This window comes from Littorina saxatilis, linkage group LG16 (assembly GCF_037325665.1).
Source record: "Littorina saxatilis isolate snail1 linkage group LG16, US_GU_Lsax_2.0, whole genome shotgun sequence".
In the NCBI taxonomy this organism is placed as follows: domain Eukaryota; kingdom Metazoa; phylum Mollusca; class Gastropoda; order Littorinimorpha; family Littorinidae; genus Littorina; species Littorina saxatilis.
The window spans coordinates 28887147-28911496 of record NC_090260.1 but is presented as its reverse complement, the minus strand read 5'-3'; the positions used below and the strand labels follow the sequence as shown (position 1 = coordinate 28911496).

Sequence of the window (24350 nt, the reverse complement as noted above, 5' to 3'; positions counted from 1 at the left end):
AATAATAATAATAATAATAATAATAATAATAATAATAATAATAATAATAATAATACGAATATTTGTAACGCGCACATGTCTCACCAACAGGCGACTCAAGGCGCACATACACTCATTCACACATACGGAGACTTAAAGTCACTAACACACACACACACACACACCATCAACCATTAAGTATGCACAGTTATTCAGGGTGGGATGGGGGTGGGCAGTGTAGAATGCATGGATTATTTGGAAAAAAGGAATGTCTTGAGTGCAGATTTGAATGATTCGAGGGACTGTTGTTGACGGAGGGGGAGAGGTAGTGTGTTCCATTGGCTAGGTGCTTGGAAAGAAAATGAGCGTTGACCTGCTGTTTTGAGTTTGGTGTGGGGGATGTTGAGCTTAAGGGAGTCGGCAGATGATCTGAGTGCTCGTGAAGGGACATATATATATAGAGAGAGAGAGAGTCAGAGAGATAGGCAGGGGCGAGACCATGGAGGCATCTGTAGGTGAGAGTGTTGATTTTGTATGTGATACGGGCAGGAACGGGCAACCAGTGGAGCTGATTTAGGAGGGGGGTGATATGTTGTGTTGTCTCATTCTTTTGTTCTGTTGTACAATGTATGCCACACCCTATGTCTTCTTAATACAATCTTGTTTAAACCAGTTGCCTTTTTGAAAGAAAGACCGGACATAATTCTTTCTTTATTTGGTGTTTAACGTCGTTTTCAACCACGAAGGGTTATATCGCGACGGGGCAAGGGGGAAGATGGGATAGAGCCACTTGTCAATTGTTTCTTGTTCACAAAAGCACTAATCAAAAATTTGCTCCAGGGGCTGGACATAATTCAGCTCCGATCCATCGTAAACTTGGGGAACAGTATTCAGGGTAGAAAAAGATCGATCGGAGTTGCACTGCTTTTCTGTTTAAAGGCCATTAAAGTAAAAAAAAAAAAAATCTAGCTAATCTCATCGCCCCAAGAGCTATACGTTCCAGGTTGGGGGGTTGTGATTATGTGATGACACACCAGGATTACCTTAAAAACAAACGTTCGAGCGCTCAGTTACTCAATTTCAAAACGGCTGTGTTCTGGGGGGTTGAACAGATGACCACACACACGAGGAAGGTCTAAGAATGAGTGTTTGGGCGTTCTTTTTTGTTTTTTAAAGGCACAGTGCAGCTCACAGCCTTTGTTTTGCGTTTTTGTTGCAGCTGAGTGCATTTACAGTTCAAAAATCCTCCTATGGTAGTAAAACAAACCCAAAACTACCCAACGACGACATCTGTGAAGCTCGACAGTTTCTTGTTCACGCGAGTGCATAAATTAACCTAGTTATTACGTTGGTGTTTGGTCGGAGTTCGATTCAACTGAGTGATTCCGGCCTCCATTTTGTTTTACACAAACTCATGATGACGTCTGACATAGTTTGCTTAGTGACGTGTCTTTTTGTGCATGATGTGGTGATCTACCTGATCTAAATTTAGATCCAAAAATAGGTCAAGACCAGCCGGGTCCGAGTACGAAATTAATTCGTAAAAAAATCGCAGTTCTTGACTCTTTGGGTGCAAGTCAATGAAACTTGGTAGTTCTTCTAACGGATAGCTGCCTGAGGTATGACTAAAAGCCCCAGGGGCTCCGTGCACCTGGATTTGACAAGTTCAGTACCTTTAAATCTAAATGCTGGGTTTGGTAGTCTTTTCAGACTGTGATATTCTCCAACGGAAATGCCTGTTTGTTTATATAATGCGAAACGTTTTAGCCCTGCCTGGCACTAATTTTGCATATAATTACGTAATTATATATTATATGTTTGACAGTGTCAAAAAAGGTCACGATTTGCGAATATGTTTGACAGTGTAAAAAAAAAAAAAAAAGATCACGATTTGCGAATATGATTGGCAGTGTCCCATAAGTGAATATGTTCGACTTTGTCAAAAAAAGTTCCAAATGTATAACAATGTTTGACAGTGAGGCATGTGGAAGGGAAATGCTCGGAGGATGCTGACTGTATCGCGCACTCAGACTGTGTGGATCAGGTCTGTACGTGCCAGCCGGGATACGTGCGCGATGACAATTATGAACTCGACGACTATCATGGAGTTACCTGCAGTGAGTGTTTGGGATTTTTTCGTTATCGTGGTCATCATCATCATCATCATCATCATCAGCAGCAGCAGCAGCAGCAGCAGCAGCAGCAGCGGCAGCAGCAGTAGCATCATCATCATCATCATCATCATCATCATCATCATCATCATCATCATCATCATCATCATCATCATCATCATCATCATCATCATCATCGTCGTCGTCATCCTCGTCAGCATTATCGTCGTCGTCGTCGTCATCACTATCTCATCAGCAGCAGCAGCAGCAGCAGCAGCAGCAGCATCGTTGTCGTCGTCATCATCATCATCATCGGCTTCGTCGTCGTCGTTGTCGTCATCATCATCATCATCATCATCATCACCATCATCATCATCATCGTCGTCGTCGTCGTCCTAATCATCATCATCATCAGCAGCAGCAGCAGCAGCAGCAGCAGCATCGTCATCGCCGTTTACCTGTGTATGTACTTATCTCTCTGGTTTCAGAGCTGAAGTGCAGCGATGTATCAGAGTATGATATCAACACAAAGGGCAAGGGTTGTCTGCACTCTGCTTTTAGAGAGGAACCAGGACAGACATTTAGCGAGTGTGATCGGAAAATAGATCGCACTAGTAACTCAGTGTAGCAAAACGTCACAGTGTGACTGGAAGATAGAGGGCACGAGTAATTCTGTACGATTCTCACTTGTTGTTTCTCTACTTTCAGAGCTACAACCAGGACAGCAGTGCTGCGACATGTCGCAGTGTGATTGAAAGATAGAGGGCACTAGTAACTCTGTACGTTTCTCAGTTGTTGTCTCGCTACTTTCAGAGCTACAACCAGGACAGCAGTGCAGCGACGTGTCGCAGTGTGATTGAAAGATAGAGGCCAGAGGGCACGAGTAACTCTGTACGTTTCTCAGTTGTTGTTTCTCTACTTTCAGAGCTACAAGCAGGACAGCAGTGCAGCGACGTGTCACAGAGTGATTGGAAGATAGAGGGCACTACTAACTCTGTACGATTCTCAGTTGTTGTCTCTTTACTTTCAGAACTACAACCAGGACACAAATGTAGCGACGTGTGACTGGAAGATAGACTGCACTTGTAACTATGTACGTTTCTCAGTTGTTGTCTCTTTACTTTCAGAGCCACAACCAGGACAGAGCAGTGTAGCAAAATGTCACAGTGTGATTGGAAGATAGAGGGCACAAGTAACTCTGTACGATTCTCAGTTGTTGTCTCGCTACTTAGAGGGCCCCAAAGGGGGGTATCATCACGATCACGGGAAGGGAAATTTTAGCTCTCACGATCACAGTTACCTTGATTTTTGTTTTCACGATCACAAACACCTTGACGAATAGAGGATCATAGATTGATACAGCTGTGAAAAATGTACGTTGAAAATAAAATGCTTTGAAATAATGCCCATCACGATCACGAAGACAAATGACGATCACGATCACGAGACTTGATTTTTTTTTCATCACGGATCACGGGCAAAGTCCCATCACGATCACAGAAATTGAAATTTCGGCAATCACGGTCACAGAAAGGTCAAAAAACGCCAATCACGATCACGATTTAAAACCCTTTGGGGCCCGCTACTTACAGAACTCCAACCAGGAAAGAGGTGTACGGACGTTAAAGATTGTGGCATCAACGCGGATTGCACGGGTACCCCGTCTCGATGTGCGTGCAAACCAGGCTACGTCTCGCAGGAAGGCCGCTGTGGTAAGCATCGCACGTGAAACACGCTAGTCAACATTATTTGCACTGTACATTTAGATAAACAACAACAACAATAAATATTGAACAGTTGTTGGATAGTGTAAAGACACCACCCCGTATATATTCAAGGCTGTACCCAGCGTGCGCCGCCGTAACGTCAAGCGATTATTGGCTTGGATGAGTTGATGCTGTATCGTTTCCAACGCGCGGAGGCATTTTTATTCCGAACCAGACGTTGCGGTGGTGTGGTAGCACACAGTTTTGGCCGCTTCATTTCTTTTTGAACGTTTGCACAACACAGACCGCTTTGAATGGTGATATTTCACATATCAACGCAAGGCACATCATGGAACATAATAGTTTGGCTTGTCAGTCCATTTATCAATACAGAGGCGTGTAGGATTGGATGAAAGTGAGAAACAATGCTTGAGTAAGGACAGATCTACAGCAAATCGGTTCGTATGCTTGTTTACGTGTATATTTCTTGTTGAAAACCACACATATACTAGATAAAAACCTTACTTGTTCCCACATCTATACATGTAAGCTGTACGTGGTTTCAAAGAGACACATTTTGCTTGACACCGTGATTTTGTCGGCAACGCTTTGTTTACATGTGGCAGCGGCGCGCTCTCGATACAGCCGAAATACGGCGTGGATCGACCATAGACCATTTATCCTGGACCGCCAACTAGCTCTCTCTCCGCTCTTTCTCTCTATTACGAGGTAGCGGCCTCTCGCATTTAGGAACCTACGCTTACATGGCCTTTTACAAATCAGGGGGATGTCATATCCGGTGTCGATTGTAAACATGGACGAAGTTGCCGAAGTAAGTTCTGAAAATGCTAAAATAAACTCAGCAAAAGTGCATATGGAACATGTTTTTCGATGAGTTTTGTTAAGTTTAGTTTGGAGTTTTGGAAAATCCAGTTCATTGTCACCTCCCATTGTCACAAATAACTGGAGCGTGCTTTCTTTTCACTGTCTTCGAATCGCTGGCCTTTCAAACCGGACGCTAAGCGCCCCTGAAAGTCAGTCGAGCGTCGTAACCTCGAAGGGTCACGTGACGAGTTGGCGGTCCAGGCTATTTGGTCTATGGATCGACATACTCCTTCCTGTGAACACGATTCGGCTTTCATTGTTTCAATATTAAATCTACCCCGGCTTTTACATGGGGTAAGGTTGATCATCCTTCCATTTGGACATATACCAACAACCAACAGCCTGGGTGCTGCGTGTGCAGAATGATAATGTTTAAAGGCACAGTGCAGCTCACAGCCTTCGTTTTGCGTTTTTGTTGCAGCTGAGTGCATTTACAGTTCAAAAATCCTCCTATGGTAGTAAAACAAACCCAAAACTCCCCAACGACGACATCTGTGAAGCTCGACAGTTTCTTGTTCACGCGAGTGCATAAATTAACCTAGTTATTACGTGGTGTTTGGTCGGAGTTCGATTCAGCTGAGTGTTCCGGCCTCCATTTTGTTTTACACAAACTCATAATGACGTCTGACATAGTTTGCTTAGTGACTGTCTTTTTGTGCATGATGTGGTGATCTACCTGATCTAAATTTAGATCCAAAACTAGGTCAAGACCAGCCGGGTCCGAGTACGAAATTAATTCGTAAAAAAATCGCAGTTCTTGACTCTTTGGGTACAAGTCAATGAAACTTGGTAGTTCTTCTAACGGATAGCTGCCTGAGGTATGACTAAAAGCCCCAGGGGCTCCGTGCACCTGGATTTGACAAGTTCAGTACCTTTAAGAAGTAATGTCATCTGTTGCCACCAGAGTCAGTAAAAAAATTGATTCATGAAAATGTCCCACAGTGCACACAAAGCAATCATTTATTAAATTGGGAAATTTGTATAACGCTTGACGTTCTCTCAGCGCTTTACATATTAATTTCTGCTGTGTGAGATGGATTCTTTTACACAATATATCACGCATTCACATCGGCCAGTAAATCTCAAGCCATTACGGCGAATATTTACTTTTCACGGCCTATTATTCCAAGTCACACGGGTATTTGGTGGACTTTTTTTATTTTTTATCTATGCCTGTACATTTTTGCCAGGAAAGACCCTTTTGTCAATCGTGGGATCTTTAACGTGCACACCCCAATGTAGTGTACGTTAATTGTGGGTATGTTTTCGAGTGGAAGGATGGGTCGTATCCCATGTAAAAGCCTTGGCGGATCTTAGAGTTTGGTGTTGAGAACATTATAAGATATTTATGTTTCAGTGAGATTGAAAGAAAGTATCAGAGCGCGGTCTTAAAACATGGTACGGGGTTATTAAGAGCTAAAGGTTTCAACAGTAATGATTTGCTTCAGGTAAATAGCTTGGTGATTCGTGTATAAATGAATCAGAGTGCGGTGTTAACACTAACAGAAGACGGAGGGAATATTTATTACTGTAAGTTTTAGTGATTGCAATATGTTTCAGACAAATAGCTTGATGATTCGTGTGCAGGCGAGTCCAAGTTTTGTCCCAATCCATAATGTTGTGATAATGATTTGTTATGTTGAGGCAATAAGCTTGGTCATTCGTTTTTCAAAACACTAAGAGTGCGTTCGATAGCTATATATTTCAGTGATCATGGTTTGTTTACAGTACAAAGCATTCCGTATACGATGTGTTGAGGACACACACTAATATTGTGAGGGACAAAGTGTAAGCTGTTTTAGGCCCAAAAACCTGAATGATTTGAGCAAAAATAAGAGTTTGGTCTATAGTTATAAGTTCCAGCATAGACCAAATAGCCTGGACCGCCAACTCGTCACGTGACCCTTCGAGGTTACGACGCTCGACTTTCAGGGGCGCTTAGCGTCCGGTTCAGTTTGAAAGGCCAGCGATTCGAAGACAGTGTCAGTGAAAAGAAAGCACGCTCCAGTTATTTGTGACAATGGGAGGTGACAATGAACTGGATTTTCCAAAACTCCAAACTAAACTTAACAAAACTCATCGAAAAACATGTTCCATATCCATAATTATGCACTTTAGTTGAGTTTATTTTAGCATTTTCAGAACCTACCTGGGCAACTTCGTCCATGTTTACAATCGACACCGGATATGGCATCCCCCTGATTTCTGAAAGGTCATGTAAGCGTAGGTTCCTAAATGCGAGAGGCCGCTACCTCGTAATACGAGAGAAAAAGAGCGGAGAGAGAGCTAGTTGGCGGTCCAGGATAAATGGTCTATGGTTCCAGTGATCATGGTTTGTTTCAGTACAAAGAATTCCGCACACGATGTGCATGCAGAGATGGCCAAATCTCAAAATGTTAACTCCCCAACCGGGCGAGTAACTTCAAGAAAGTTATTACTAGCCCGCCAGAAATGCTGGCCTGGTACATCCCAGAGTTGCTGCATCTGCAGTGTTTATATGGCTTTGAAACTCGATATTTCAACCACAAGTTTTGCATTGGACCAGAATGTTCACTGGCCCGCCGGTCGAGTTGCCAAGCGGTTTCTGCCAATGTCCGTCAGTGTATATACAATTCTCCGTGAGACCTGTTTGGAGAAAAAAAACCTCGTTTTTATGCGTAGGCCACAACCCTCGTAACTAAACATGTGATTACATTTTCTCTTTCTCTCTCTCTTTCTCTCTCTCTCTCGGAGGTAACTAAGCCAATGGAAATTACTGTTAAGAATAGTTCTGTTTCGGTCGGTGAGATAAACAAATGGTTTGATTTTGAATGTCAACAGCAAAAAAGGTAGACACGAAAAGCTCTTCGAAGGTACAAGAAAAACAAGACAGCTCTTGACATGGAGAAGAGAACAGATAAAATCAGTTTTAAAGAATGTGAAAAAGAAGCAGAGCGGTGTAAAACGGTATTATTTAGATGAAAGGAAGAAGTACAACCTGCTGCTGAAAAATAAAAAGATTACATTTAAATAGAACAAAGTGTCACTTTTACTTGCCAGCATTCATGACCCCCAAAGCTTTTGGTGGGAAATTAGAAAATTCAAGAGGAAGGGAAGAAGCTCGCCTAGCATTAGTAAAGATGACTGGTTTAACCATTTTAACGGCGTGTTTAATAATTTAGCTGTTCAGCAAACCGAGTTACCAGCGGAAGAGGTTCCGGACCTCGACATGGACGAGCTAAATAAAGATATATCTGAAGGAGAGGTAAGAGAAGCCATTAGAGGGCTGAAAAAAGGCAAAGCAACCGGTATAGATGAAATCCCAAACGAGTTGCTTTGCATCGCAGGTGATGATGTTACTACTTACCTGGTAGAGCTTTTTAACAAACTGTTCCACACAGGAACATACCCAGCTGAGTGGGCCAAAGCCATTATTCACCCAATCTTCAAAAAAGGCAACGATGAGAACCCTGACAATTACAGGGGCGTGTCGCTGCTAAGCTGTGTCAGTAAACTGTATACTGCCATCATTAACAATAGATTGACTAAGTGGGCTGAAATGAACAATGTCATGTCTGAGTCCCAAGCTGGGTTCAGAAAAGGGTATACGACAGTGGACCATATTTTCACGTTATATGCAGCTGTAAGCAAGCAACTTAAACAACACAAGAAACTGTATGTGGCCTTTGTGGACTTCCAAAAGGCGTTCGACACCGTCAAAAGAGATGTACTATGGAATGTACTGCTCAAGATCGGCATTGGGGGAAAAATGCTTCAAACACTCAGAGCAATGTACTCAAACGTATTATCTTGTGTTCGGTGTAACTCTGACTACACGGCCTTTTTTGAGTGTATGCAAGGTCTCAAACAAGGATGCTTGGCAAGCCCAAGCCTGTTCTCTTTTTTGATTAACGAACTTGCGTCTGAAATGATTCTAAAAGGGAGGCATGGAATTCAACTTCTTCCGGGTGAAATTGAACTATTTATCATGATGTTTGCTGACGACATAGCATTGCTCTCAGTGACACCGGTGGGACTACAAAACCAGTTAAATATATTGCATGACACGGCGGTTCCCCTTTTCACAGACAGCATGATTTAGTTTGCTGCTGGCACCTCGCTCACACAGCCCCTGCCCTGCTTATCTGTTAGCACATTCCTGGCCCGGCTGGAGCTTCAGCCTTCTTTGTTCCACTGGCTGGCAGCAGAAAATGAGTCAATTTCCCACGGTTTAATTGCCTTCCTGCCACTGCCTCACAGCAGAACCAGATTTTGTATCTAGTTTATATCTTGAAGAGCCCTGTCTGGAGCACTTTCCATGTGGTTTCGTCTTGAAGATTTTTTGTCTTGTATTAGTTTCTGATCATCAGAGTACATGTACGCTGTGTGTTTCATTTGTGTGGCATTGTGTTGTGACAGGCAAATTTTTCACCCACTGTTCAGCAGAAAAGAAAGGATTGAATCATAGTATTATTACAAGTGACATCACACTCAGTTATTTTGTGCAGCAGTGTGACCTAATATTTCCAGTTTTCTTCTTTGTCTTCATGTGACAGTGTATGTTTGGTATGCAGTGTGTTTTATAATGGAGCATACTGAAACTAAACATCTAATTTGTGTTAATGCATTGTGTAGACTGTGTGGGGAACGCTCTGCAAGAATAAAAAAAGATCATAATCGTAATGTGAAACTGTGTGTGGACTATGCGGACAAACTGAAAAACTTTTTTAACATTGATGTATCTTCGTGTGCTGGGAGCTTGGATAGCTCAGTCGGTAGAGCGCGTGGGCTCGTGATCGAACTGAAAGGTCGCGGGTTCGAATCCAGCAGTGGGTGTCCATATCATTTATCCCGTTGCCGACCCTGGTTTGCTGGTGTCAGTATAATGTGAACAGCCATCTTTAAATCTACCCCAAGATACATGGAAGTAAAACTAGCTATAACAACAACAACTGCCGTGTGCTGACATTTTGGAATACTGTTTTCCTATTTGGATACCTGTAAGCGGGCTCAAGAAAAGATACCTCACACACACAAGGTAAAAGTCTTCAAAGTGTCAGCATGAACATCTGTTAACATAACCTTGCAGATTTGTTTTTAATTTGTTCTGTCTTCAAACGTTGACCGTGGCGCGATCTGTAGCCACTCAAATACATGTCATTAATTACATTGTGCCGTGTGTACTGTTCTCTGTCTGTCTTCTTTCAGCAGGCTACAGCAGTGGCACACCTACAGCATAGTGGTCATATTTAGTATCGTTTGAAAGTTTATGGTCTTGACTACAAGGCTATGTGTAAATAACACACATGCTGACATCGTAATTCAAGAGAACTAACAAGATAGAAGTGTTTTCAAAACACACAGCTTACTCGTAAGGCAGAGATAGCAGTGCGTAGCTGCCGAGAGGTTGAGCTGGGCCGCACTCTGGCCTGCTAGTAGAAGGGAGCTTTTCTCTTAGCCTTCTACTGCTGAGATGGCTTGTGTGGGTGGTGCTATCGCGCGGTTGTACAGTCACTACTGTGTAGCCAGCGCTGAACCGGGGGGATGGGTGATTAATTACCGCTGGCGGCCTGGCACTGAGGAAGGGGTGATAAAGGGGGCAGATTCCGGCTGTGCCTGTGAACTAAACCTAATAGCAGAAACTGCCGTGACTATGAAGTTGCCAACAGATTAGGTTTAAAGGTAAACAAAGAAAAAACAAAAGTGTTGGTATTTCGCAACGGTGGATACTTTGGAAAAACGAAGCCTGGACATTTGGTCACGACAACATGTACGTTACCAACTCGTATAAATATCTCGGCTTAACCTTGACCACCAAAGTTTCCATCCAACGATGCTTTGAAGACTCTATTGTACGAGCTAAGCGTGGTGTTATCGACATTTTTAGAGTTCTGTGGAATATTGGATGTTATGATCTAAACCTTTTTTTCACACTCTTTGACACACAGATTACCCCCATATTGCTATACGGTTCAGAAATGTGGGGTTGTTTTGATTGCCCTAACATTGAAAAGGTACACATGTTCGCATGCAAACGGATAATAGGTGTTTCCCCCCAAAGTCCCAACTGCATGGTATACGGAGAACTCGGAAGATTTCCCCTATCAGTTCTCGCTGCTACCAGATGCGTTAAATACTGGTTGCGGCTAAATCGCCTCCCCAACACAAGATATGTAAAAATGGCCCATGTGATGATGAGGAACATGGCAGACAGAGGGACAGACAATTGGTCCACTAGGGTCAGAAACCTCCCATGTGAAAATGGGTTTGGACATGTGTGGACGTACGGCTATGTCGGCAACAAAAAACACTTTCTCAAGGCTTTTCAACAACGTCTAAAAGACTGCTTTACCCAGAACTGGCATAGTAAGCTAGAAGACAGTGAGAGGTATGACACATACAAATTGTTTAAACCTGACTTTGGAAGAGAAAGGTACCTTGACCAAATAGACAATCCATATATTCAAAAAGTGTTCACAAAATTCAGACTTGGGGTTTCACCCTTGATGTGCAACAAACAGAGATACTCTGCAAATGGTTCCCATGTTTGCCCACTTTGCAGATACCCTCACGAAAACGAGCACCACTTTCTTTTTAAGTGCCCAGTATACTCTGATATAAGAGAAACTTACTTGGGAAATGTCTTTGAAATTGGTCAACTCGAAAACTCGTCAATGCAGATACTACTAACACAAAACAAAAGTAGGTTGTGGGCACTCTCCCGGTATACATTTTATGCATTCAGGCATCGACAGCAACTGCTAGGCTAAAATGAATGTGTGTAAATGATTTCCGATCGATATGTTTCAACCCTTAGCACTGTATATGCACTTGTTTTTACTTGTCTCTGAGAGAGTATACATTGAAATGGAAACTCTACTCCCCCCTTGTACAAACACAACAGTGTGGTTTACAATAAAAATTCTGAGTTCTGAGAGTTCTCTCTCTCTCTCTCTCTCTCTCTCTCTCTCTCTCTCTCTCTCTCTCTCTCTCTCTCTCTCTCTCTCTCTCTCTCTCTATCCCCCACCCCCCCGGCAGATGGCGATCGGGCGTTTGGCCATCCTTGGAGTGTTTAGGACACAAACTGATGGTCTCGTGGGTATTTTGAATTTCAATGATACGTACAGAATGAGCTGTTTCAGGCAAAAAGCTGGGTGAAGCGTGCACAAAGGAGTCAGAGTGTGGTGTGAACACGTGGTGTCAGGATCATTACCCGAAACCCCAAGTGTGCATCTGTGATTCTACATCCGTCGCTTTTAAAGGACTTTGCGGTAAGACAGTGTTTGGACATAGACATACACATACACGTTAATTTTAGGTGAGTTTGGTGTTGAGAACAGTATAAGATGTATATTATGTTTCAGTGAAATTGAACTCTTAAAAGAATCAGAGCGCGGTCACAGTACATGGTAAGGGGTTATTAAGAGCTAAAGGTTTCGACAGTTATGATTTTAAAGGACTTTGCGGTAAGACAAAACTATGTTAGATATAGACATACACATACACATACACATACACATACCCATACACATACACATACACATACCCATACACATACCCATACACATACACATACCCATACACATACACATACCCATACACATACACATACCCATACCCATACCCATACACATACCCATACACATACACATACACATACCCATACCCATACTCATACGCATACCCATACCCATACACATACACAAGGCAATGCAAGGCAAGGCAAGGCAAGGCATAGAATGTATTAGGCCTAAACAAAAAATAGGTGTGGTTACGGTAACCCGACCTACCCTATTTTTGGGGGCCGACCCTATAACTTTTTATTACATTTGTCAAAAAAATACCACAAAAAAACAAGTAAACGAGTGCAGAAAACGCAATGAAAGCGAAAGCGCCCGAGTCGCACGCTTATTTCCCTGTCAAGTAGGTTTAATTTGTACACATTAGAAAAACAAGTTTAAAAAAAAAAGTGATTGCCTACCTTCCTACCCTATTTTTGTTGGCTATGTTACCGTAACCACACCTATTATTTTTTTTTGGCCTTACAGAAAAAAACACGGGGGTACACGAAAAAACTAGACAAAAATACAAGAACAATAAAGAAATGCAAACTGCTTTAACACATACATAAACTCATTCCAATGAGAGGGGAAAATGTCGTAACTCCAAAATAGAAATTCTGGGGTTATGACTATATGTGACCCTCCACCACGGAATGAGTCACATGTCACTTTTGCATGATTTTCATATTTTTATATTTTCCTAAAGAGTTTTTTATGCTCTATCCAGTGGTGAAAACTGTTTTAGACAAGAGCGAAAACTGTTTGAGTTATATGCCTGTGACTAAGGTGACCCTCACACTGTTACCAGACACTCCCCGGACTTATATTAAGCCTAGCGCAGAACCGCGCGAGGTGACATGCGACTCATTTCGTGGTGGAGGGTCACAAATGTCGTAACTCCCAAATAGAAATTCTGGGGTTATGACTATATTCATGTGTACATACCGTTGTGTAAACAGTGACAACAGACACGTTATCATCTCAACAGAGACCTGTGTTTGTGGTGTGTAAAAGACAATCATACTATTTCAGTGTATGAGGAGCCAACTAAATGCGTCTACGAAAGTCAGAAAGGAGCGCTGAAAAGGTTCTACAAGAGAGAGTATTACACCTCAACACACAAATACGACGCCTTCAACTGCAGGTAACATATTGGAATAGTCCTAACTGCTTCTGCTGATGATGATGACGACGACGGCGACGACGATGATGATGATGATGATGATGATACTGATGATGACGATGACGATGACGACGATGACGACGATTATTATAATGACGATGACGATATCAACAAGCTTTTATATGGGATAGCAGCATCTTTCCATGTGGCGAAACAAACTGTATGCGTTTTGTCAGTTCGCATCTCCCGCCAAAATGCAATCAACAGTTCCCGTAATCACGTTCTGAGAATAAAAGTTGTGTGGGGTATGCCAAACGGTAACCAGATACCATGTTTTACCATTTTTTTTTACATGATCAAACACAATGTCTTGACGTAAAGTAGTCCAGATAGAAATAACTATGTCTTTCGTCGATACTAACAGATGTCCATGTCCAATCAAACAGGGTTGAAGAAGACGCGGGTGAGACACGCGATTTGTTATTCGGGCTGATACTGGCCCACATTCAGTGCTGGGAGACACAGGAAAGAATATATTTTAACATACCACGCGATTTGTTATTCAGGCTGAAACTGGCCAACATTCAGTGCTGGGAAACACATAAAGGAGTGTAGGCTTATTTGTTAACATACCACGCGATTTGTTATTCAGGCTGAAACTGGCCAACATTCAGTGCTGGGAGACACAGAAAGGAGTGTAGGCTTATTTGTTAACATACCACGCGATTTGTTATTCAGGCTGAAACTGGCCAACATTCAGTGCTGGGAAACACATAAAGGAGTGTAGGCTTATTTGTTAACATACCACGCGATTTGTTATTCAGGCTGAAACTGGCCAACATTCAGTGCTGGGAGACACAGAAAGGAGTGTAGGCTTATTTGTTAACATACCACGCGATTTGTTATTCAGGCTGAAACTGGCCAACATTCAGTGCTGGGAGACACAGAAAGGAGTGTAGGCTTATTTGTTAACATACCACGCGATTTGTTATTCAGGCTGAAACTGGCCAACATTCAGTGCTGGGGGATTTGTGTGAGGGAAGACACAGGGTCGAATGTAGTTTCCATATATCACGTGATTTATTTGTCATTCCTGCTGAATTTGGCCAACATTGAGTGTGAGGGAGACACAGTAAGGATTGTATTTTAACATACCACTTGATTTCTTATTCAGGCTGATACTGGCCAACATTCAGTGCTGGGAGACACAGAAAGGAATGTATTTGTTAACATACCATGCGATTTTTTATTTAGGCTGAAACTTGCCAACATGTATGTTTAACATAACTCGTGATTTATAATTCAGGCTGAAACTGGCCAACATTCAGTGTGGAGAGACACAGGCGGAAGTGACGGTGGAACACGGTGTGGAACCAATGGTGTTCTTCAAAGTCAAGTGGTACCAATACACCAGTGGTGGTCTTTACATCCGTGACGTCACTGTCAACGTCACAACTACGCACAAGGACGGGTCCATGACGTCACAGATCAACCATCTCGACACTGACCAATTTATAAAGGTGAGCTTTTAAAGAGTATAATGGGAAGAGGGAGGGAGGGGAAGAGACTAAAGAAGGACAGAGAGAGAGAGAGAGAGAGAGAGAGAGAGCGAGAGCGAGAGAGAGAGAGAGAGAGAGAGAGAGAGAGAGAGAGAGAGAGAGAGAGAGAGAGAGAGAGAGAGAGCGAGAGCGAGAGACAAATAGAACAGGAAAGACAACGAGAAATGGAAAGAAAGATAGTGAGAAAGAGAAATAGAGACACAGACAGAAAGTATCCAGGGGGGGGCAAAGAAGGTTGGTTATGACAAAGACAAAGACACGGTATCAAAGTTCCACCCCAGTGTCACCGCCTTGGCACATAACAGGCCTCGGTCATTCTACGAGAAGTGAAGGGGGCTGCATGAGTACACCTATACACGGAAGGCGACTGTTGTTTCTGCTAGCAATCAACAAGGTGAGAGCGAGGCACGGTTGCCCAGCAATGGGACGTTACAGTATGATATAAAATGGCATGAAATGATATTATAAAAACCCGCGTGAACATGCCCCTACTTGTTTTACCGTGAGGGCGGTAAACAATACTTATCATCCTAAAAAACCCGCCCTCCGCCACGGGTCCGAGATTCGAATCCAAAAGCGCGACGGGCACTGTCATTGGTCAACTTTTCATGATGACTCCGAGACGGTATCAATGATCCATCCCCATGTCACCGCCGTGACAAGTAAAGGAATTTGGTCATTCTAGCAGAAGTGCAGGTGGCTGGTTACACCTGAACACGCCCACACCTGGGTAGCGCGACTCTTGTTGTTGCTAGCTTTCTACTGGGAGGAAGCGACCTGATTTTCTCAGCCATGGAACAATAAAATAGTGTGTATGACATAAAAATGAAACCAGCAAACTTACACAACACCCCCCCCCCCCTTCTCCTTCAACCTTCTTCCCTTTCCAAACGACCATCCGCGTTCCCTCCGTCGAACTACTTTTTGTTGGCCTTCTACATGTCTTTCTTTATTTGGTGTTTAACGTCGTTTTCAACCGTTCAAGGTTATATCGCGACGGGGAAAGGGGGGAGATGGGATAGAGTCACTTGTTAATTGTTTCTTGTTCACAAAAGCACTAATAAAAAAATTGCTCCAGGGGCTTGCAACGTAGAACAATATATGACCTTACTGGGAGAATGCAAGTTTCCAGTACAACGGACTTAACATTTCTTACATACTGCTTGACTAAAATCTTTACAAACATTGACTATATTCTATACAAGAAACACTTAACAAGGGTAAAAGAAGAAACAGAATCCGTTAGTCGCCTCTTACGACATGCTGGGGAGCATCGGATAAATTCTTCCCCCTAACCCGCGGGGGGTCCTTCTACATGTGCGCCGGTGACTAGACACATGAAAATAGTGCCAAAACTCCACTGCTAATACAACACCTAATTCAACTGAACTCTTTCTTGAAACTTTTTGTCGTTTTCTCAGTACACCAAAAAAGGAAACTTTGAAAAATCCCCGTGGGACTGGACATACACTGGCTCCACCAAACCTCGTCGGAAACAGCGCATTGTTGGCACGTACAACAACAAGTCGGATCTGGCGGAGGTGAGAAAGGGAGGTGTCATTGTGTCCTATACCAACAAAGGGAAGATCCTGAAAATCCAGTGCCTGGAGAAAGACTTCCAAAGACTGGGGCAGCCCTATGAAACCATTTGTGGTAAGGTCTTTGTGTAAGACACACTAATCTTTCAAACGTCTTCTTCTTCTTCTCCTTCTCCTCCTCCTCCTCCTCTTTCTCCTTCTTCTCCTTCTTCTCCTTCTCCTTCTTCTTCTTCTTCTTCTTCTCCTTCTCCTCCTCCTCCTCCTCCTCCTCCTTCTTCTTCTCCTCCTTCTTCTTCTTCTCCTTCTTCTTCTTCTCCTTCTTCTCCTTCTTCTTCTTCTTCTTCTTCTTCTTCTTGTCCTTCTTCTTCTCCTTCTTCCTCCTCCTCCTCCTTCTTCTTCTCCTTCTTCTTCTTCTTCTTCTTCTTCTTCTTCTTCTTCTCCTCTTCCTCCTCTTCTTCCTCCTCCTCCTCCTTCTTCTTCTTCTTCTCCTTCTTCTTCTTCTTCTTCTTCTTCTTCTTCTTCATACTTTTTGCACGAGTGGTGTTTTACGTGTATGACCGTTTTTACCCCGCCATTCAGACAGCCGTACGCCGCTTTCGGGGGAAACATGCTGCGTATTTTAGTGTTTCTATAATCCACCGAACTCTGACATGGATTAAAGGATCTTTTCCGTGCGCACTTGGTCTTATGCTTGTAATTGTGTAATAAAACATGCTGAATTGCATGAATTCACTGTCGTTCGTTAGGCTGCTGTTAAATGACATAAAACGAGTTCATTGACTGTGCAAGTGATTGCTCGAGTGATTGCTGATGTCGTTGTAAAGACAATCCTGGCGATCATAACTAGGCCTTGCATTAGCAGATGCTAGCCAGAGGCACGATTTTCTGCTACTCGATTGCTTGCTTGTTCGCTCGCAGTTGTCAGGTAATCCTGACGATTCTGACTAGGACTCGAATGACCATGATGCTTGTAAAAAGCAAGATTTCTTACTCCTTCTATTGATTGATTGATTGCTTACTCGATTGCTTGCTGACTCGCTTGACTGAGGGATTGATCGACCGATTGCTTATTATGTTGTAAAGTGGACTCAAGCAAAGCGAGATATAAGCCCAAGGAAAGATTGTTTTCTTGCTTGCTTGCTCGATAAATTGACTATTGCGTTTTCAGTGTATCCTGATGCTGAGTGACGAAGGTGTGCCTGCTTGCTTGATTGCTTTCTTACTTAAGTGATTGCTTTCAAGAGTGATTGTTAGAATGATTTCTTGCATGCTTGAATGAGTGAGGGATTACTACTTCTTTGTCAGTCGGACATGAAGATATTGACAAACCGCTGAGCAAAATAAGAAACATTGCCTGAAGAATTTGTTTTGCCCGATTGCTTCATTAATCACTTCCTTGCTTATTTGCTAGATTGAATGGTAAGATAAGATAAGATAAAATAAGAAAACTTTAATGTCCATTTTCATTTACACAAACATATTTTTCTTTTGGCACGTACCACTTCGCATTTCCAATAGCACAAACACACGATCATACTTTCCGAGTTGATTGTTTGCTTGGTCGAATGAATGGTTATTTCGCTGTCAGGGGAACAAGTGATGCATGAGCAGAATAGTACTGTGATTCCTCGAGTTATGAATTTCTTGATTCATTGATTAATTAAAAGAGTACTTGACAGTGGATGGATCGTTTTCTCTCCTGTTTGCTTGTTCGCTTATTGTATTGGTTGGTTGGTTGGCTTCCAGGCGGTCCGGGCGACTCTGACAAAGCTCTGAGCGATGAGATACTGGCGCGAGGCAAGGTTGACCCTCACCATGAGCCGGAGACTGTCCATGACGATTACATTGCTCTGGTCAAGCAGCGAGCCAACCAGACGTAAGTGACCAGTGGTATCTGACACGAGAGAGAGAGAGAGAGTGAGTGAGAGAGAGAGAGAGATAGTGAGAGAGAGAGCGAGAGATCGAAAGAGAGAAAGAGAGAAAAGGAACTAGAGAGAGAGATAGTGAGAGAGAGAGAGAGATCGAAAGAGAGAGAGATCGAGAGAGAGTTAGAAAGAGAGAGAGTGTGTGTGTGTGTGTGTGTGTGTGTGTGTGTGTGTGTGTGTGTGTGTGTGTGTGTGTGTGTGTGTGTGTGTGTGTGTGTGTGTGTGTGTGTGTGTGTGTGTGTGTGTGTGTGTGTGTGGTCAGCGAGTGTGCCTGTGAGAGGATGCATGCCCCCCAAAATTCCACCAACAGGTAAACCATTTGATCTGCTTGATACCAACAGGAACGCGTTGTGCCAAGAGGCCAGAGACGTGCTGACTGGTCACTGTGACAGTCTGGGGGAGAGCATGTTCGACTGCCGGGGGTTTAAGACAAACTACTACACCATTGCCCGATGCATCAGGAAGAAAGGCATGGAGAACGTAGAGGTACTGAGTGCTTGTTGGGAGGTGGGGTTGATGGGTGTGTGTGTGTGTATGTGTGTGTGTGTGCGTGTCTCTCTCTCTGTCTCTCTGTCTCTGTCTCTCTCTCTCTCTTTCTCCTCATTTTTGTTAATTAAGATTAAGGTCGGTTCAGTTCACTCTCTCTCTCTCTCTCTCTCTCTCTCTCTCTCTCTCTCTCTCTCTCTCTCTCTCTCTCTCTCTCTCTCTCTTTCTCTCGCTCTCTCTCTCGCTCTCGCTCTCGCTCTCTCGCTCTCTCTCGCTCTCTCTCTCTCTCTCTCTCTCTCTCTCTCTCTCTCTCTCTCGCTCTCTCTCTCTCTCTCTCAAATACACAGAGTCAAATAATTTAGAACATTTAAAGGAATATTGCAATTCAAAACAGATACATTTTCAGCATACACTGCCACCAATGACTATACTGGATGTTTACTCTCATCTTCAGCATCTAAAACAAACCGGAACACGTGACATAGATGGTCTGGATGCAAAAATTATAAAAATGGCAGCTCCAGTTATCACAGATACATTGACATTTATCTATAACCTTTGTATTGACAAAAGCTATTTTCCTAAACAATTCAAACAGGCTAAAGTGATTCCTCTCTTTAAATCAGGAGATACTACAAATCCTTCAAATTATAGACCAATATCAATTCTATCAATCCTTTCAAAGCCTCTTGAAAAACATATCAATAAACACATCCTTTCTCACTTTGAAAACAATAAATTGATCCATGATAATCAATCAGGTTTTAGGCAAAAACACTCATGTCAAACAGCGCTTATTAGTTTAGTGGACCAATGGCTGACAAACATAAATAATAATCAGTTCTGTGCTGCTCTATTTGTTGACTTTGCTAAAGCTTTTGACCTAATTGACCATAAACTTCTTATCAAAAAGCTTCAGATGTATGGAATTGCAACAGATTCCATAAACATTTTAACATCTTTCCTGTCAGACAGACAGCAAAGTACTTATCTGAAACAATCATACTCTTGTAAGCAAACCGTAAGGTTTGGAGTACCACAAGGTTCTATTCTTGGTCCATTACTATTTTCTATATATATAAACGACCTACCTCTATTTGTAAAATGCATGTGTGAACTATTTGCAGATGATACTACAATTCATTCTAGTCACCAAGATCTTATTAAACTAGCAAATATCCTCCAAGAAAACATTGAACGATTACTTGAATGGTCAGAACTAAACCATATGTCACTGAATCCAAATAAAACTAAATGCATGCTACTTACCACGAGACAAAAAAGACAAAATCTAACATCAGAATTTCCGACATTGCTAATACGAAATCAAGATGTTACCGAAGTTGATAGCCATAAAGTCTTGGGAATAACTATTGACAATAACCTGTCTTGGTCAAAACATGTAGATACACTTTGTAAAAACACATCCAAAAACATATTTCAGTTATCAAAAATCAAACACTTTCTAGACCTTCGCACAAGAAAACTGTTTTTTCAGGCACATATTCAGTCAGCTATTGACTATGCTTCCACAGTGTGGGACTCTGCAAGTGCAAATACTTTGAAACACTTGGGTAGTTTACATAGAAGAGCTGTTAAATTAATTATTTTAAAAAAGACATCTCTTTCCATGACTGATTATAAACGATTGCAAATTCTTCCTATCAAAGATAGATTTGCATATAACAAAGGTGTGATGATGTATAGAATTATGTCAGGGAATGCACCTACACTCCTTGCCTCAAATTTCAAAATAAATCATTATAGAAAATGTAACAAATTAATTACCCCAACTCCAAGAATTGACCTGTACAAGTCGAGTCTATCATATTCTGGAGCAATTATGTGGAACGCCATTCCAAATATAATTAAATTACGAATTCATGAAACGTCATTCAAGGAATATTACATGCTGTTTCTTTTACAAAACTTATAAGAAATATTATCAAGCAGCTGGCAAAATATAACTGTACTCTCTGATTATATTGAAAAGCATGAATTGTTTTTGTGTGTGTTTTTTTTGTTTTTTACAATCACATATTTCTCTGTTATATATATAATTTTCAAGCATTGCTAAAGAATCCTAATGCATTTTAAAATGTCTTATTGGTTGGTAGACATGTTAATTATGGTAAATATGTAATTTGTACTATAGTTAAACTTATCTTTTATTTCTTCTTGTTTGTTACCCCTCAATGGGCGAGGGCCGGATGAAAAGAAGCATGTATGTATTGCTTATTCTGTCACCCTCGTAAAATAAATTTCAATTCAATTCAATTCAATTCAATTCTCTCTCTCTCTCTCTCTCTCTCTCTCTCTCTCTCTCTCTCTCTCTCTCTATCTCTCTCTCTCTCTCTCCCTTTCCTTCCCTTCCCATCGTCTCTCACCTGCATAAAAACATATCTGGGTGATTATTTGATTTAGTTGTTTCACCATTTTTTTATGCATTTATTGATTTACTTTTTTTTAAATTGACCGTCATTAATTTTTTCCATTTATCCTGTTTTGTTGCACAATAGGTGTACCTGGCCTGCATGCGCGTTCGTTGCGGAGGGGACGGAGCCCGACTGGCTCAGAACTGCGTTGTGCTGCAGCAATTGTACGCTGCCTGTGGTGACGGTAGTGCCCACATTACAACCAGCGAGCTTCTCGCCATGGCCAACTGCACGACGACTGCAACCACCACTGTCCAGCCATAGATGTGTCACACAGCGGGCAGTAGAGCTCCAGTGTTTTACAGGCGATGGATTTTTTGAATGATTATCTAATTGGCCAATTACTGCACGGCGACTGCAGCCACCACTGTCCAGCCATAGATGGGCGTGGGCATAACAATAAGATTAGCAATAACAATGACAATGACAATACCAATAAGGATGTCAATAACAACAACAATATCAATAACAACACGTTATTCTCCATTCAAATGAGTGCATTAAAATGAAAGGACTGTGGTGCGTTTTGTTGGCCTACTACTATTCATTATTACAGCACACACACACACACACACACACACACACACACACACACACACACACACACACACTCTCTCACACACACACACACACACACTCACACACACACACACACACACGCACACTGACACACACACACACTGACACACACACACACATACACACACACACTCACACACACACACACTCACACACACTCACACGACACACACACTCACACACACTCACACACACACACACTCACACACATTCACACACACACACATACACACACACACACACTCACACACACACACACACACACACTCACACACACACACACTCACACACACACACACCACCTGTGCACACACACACACACACACACACACACACACACACACACACACACACACACATTCCTGAGAAGAGAAAAGCTCCTTTTCGCAAGTCACCGAATTTAAACCAACAACAAACATGTGTTCTTTGAAAAATGTATTCGGGCAAAATCCTTTAAAAAATATGACGGTGTAGAAATTTAGGTACAGGTAATCTAATTGAGGGCGCTACGCCAGGTAAAAATGGGTACATGTTAAGATCATTTTTTCTCCATTCAACTTGTTTTCTTCTCTAAGGCAGTACATGTTCAGTGCATATTCAGTTCGTGCGTGGTTGAAAGCCATGTGAACAGGCACATGAGTGCAATTGAAAACTTCTGTGAACACATGGACAACACGGGCGTCGACTGACAAGCACGCACACACACACACACACGTACACACATACGCACACACGCGCGTACACACTCACACACACGCGCGCGCAAACATACACACACACACACACACACACACGCACATATCCTTCTGTCAACGCCCCCTCCTCTTACACTAAAACACACACACACGTAAACATTTACGCGCCCACCGTCACACAAACACACACACACACACACACACACACACACACACACACACACACACACACATATCTTTTTATGAAAAAACTCCCCATTCCCCTAACAAGCACACGCACACACACACGTACACACACACACACACACACACACACACACACACACATACATAATCATCCAAACATACACCACTTTTTTCATGGGCCTATGTCGGTGTACTCAATAGAGCAGAATACACGGAAAAGGCATTGGGACATAGTTGACAAAAGCTACTTTTATAGAATCTCGACCTCCCAAACCGACATAAGTCCCCCCCCCCCCCCACACACACACACACACACACGCTCGCACAAACACACGCACACACACACACAGACACACACCCACACAGATACACACACACACACACACACACTCACACACACACACACACACACACACACAATCACCCATCAAAAGAACGCGTGAGACGCAGGGCCGGACTACCGGGGGGGTTATCAATCAATCAATCAATCAATGACGCTTATATCGCGCATATTCCGTGGGTACAGTTCTAGGCGCTCTGCAGTGATGCCGTGTGAGATGAAATTTTATACGGCCAGTAGATTGCAGCCATTTCGGCGCATATTTACCTTTCACGGCCTATTATTCCAAGTCGCACGGGTATAGGTAGACAATTATTAACTGTGCCTAAGCAATTTTGCCAGAAAAGACCCTTTTGTCAATCGTGGGATCTTTAACGTGCACACCCAATGTAGTGTACACGGGGGGAGGGTTCGGACACCGAAGAGAGTCTGCACACAAAGTTGACTCTGAAATAAATTTCCGCCGAACCTGGGATCGAACTCACGCTGACAGCGGCCAACTGAATACAAATCCAGGGCGCTACCAACTGAGCTATATCCCCGCCCCAATGGGGCGTTGCGCAACCCCCCCCCCCCCCCCCCTAGCCTGAACACGTACCTTACTTATTTAAAACATTTTTTATTATTGCTTATTTTATGCCGTTTCATGCAAGGAGCGACCATTTTCTTATCTCAGAATATGACCTACCCATCAGTTTCAGGGGGCTTCGCCCCCTGACCCCCACAAGGGGCTCTGCCCCTTGACCCCGCCCAGGGGCGGACGAGCAGGGGGGGGGGGGTTCTAGGGTTTCCGGACCCACTTTATAAATATAAAAATATAAAAATATTGAATGAGGTATGCATTTCTTTATTTTACATTGAGTTTCAATTTTGGGGGTTATAATCAGTGACAAAATCTGCTGCCTGAAACTGGTAATGATCATCCTCAGAATGCACCAGATTGCACCATTTTGCATCCTTTTTTTCAAAATTGTCCGGGGGGGCATGCCCCCGGACCCCCCCTAGCAAGCTAGGAGCTTCGCGCCGTCGGCTCGGCGCTTCGCACCCTTATCTTCACAATATACTTTTCAACCCCCCCCCCCCCCCATAAAATGAACTGATCCGCCCCTGCCGCCAGTGGGGATATCCCCCTGGACCACCTCTAGCAACCCCCCCCCCCCTCCTCTTAGCCTAGTCCGGCCCTGAGACGGTTGCAGTGCATGTGATCATTTACACTTCTCCGCCTGCTTGCTACTCTCCAAAGAACGCAAGAACCAAGCCCC

At 42.9% G+C, this 24350-nt stretch overlaps 1 protein-coding gene across 1 annotated transcript in view; it reads left to right on the top strand.

The window, feature by feature from the left end:
- LOC138950774 (uncharacterized) overlaps window positions 1-21819 on the top strand; it is a gene marked incomplete at its 5' end in the record, with an annotated part of 26630 nt that extends 4811 nt beyond the window's left edge. Inside the window, 9 exon segments of the mRNA XM_070322498.1 lie at window positions 1956-2096; window positions 3683-3802; window positions 11803-11931; window positions 13255-13366; window positions 14652-14865; window positions 16326-16557; window positions 18189-18318; window positions 18709-18853; window positions 21373-21819. Coding sequence (XP_070178599.1) covers window positions 1956-2096; window positions 3683-3802; window positions 11803-11931; window positions 13255-13366; window positions 14652-14865; window positions 16326-16557; window positions 18189-18318; window positions 18709-18853; window positions 21373-21552 — 1403 coding nt within the window.
- Window positions 21820-24350: the final 2531 nt, after the last annotated feature.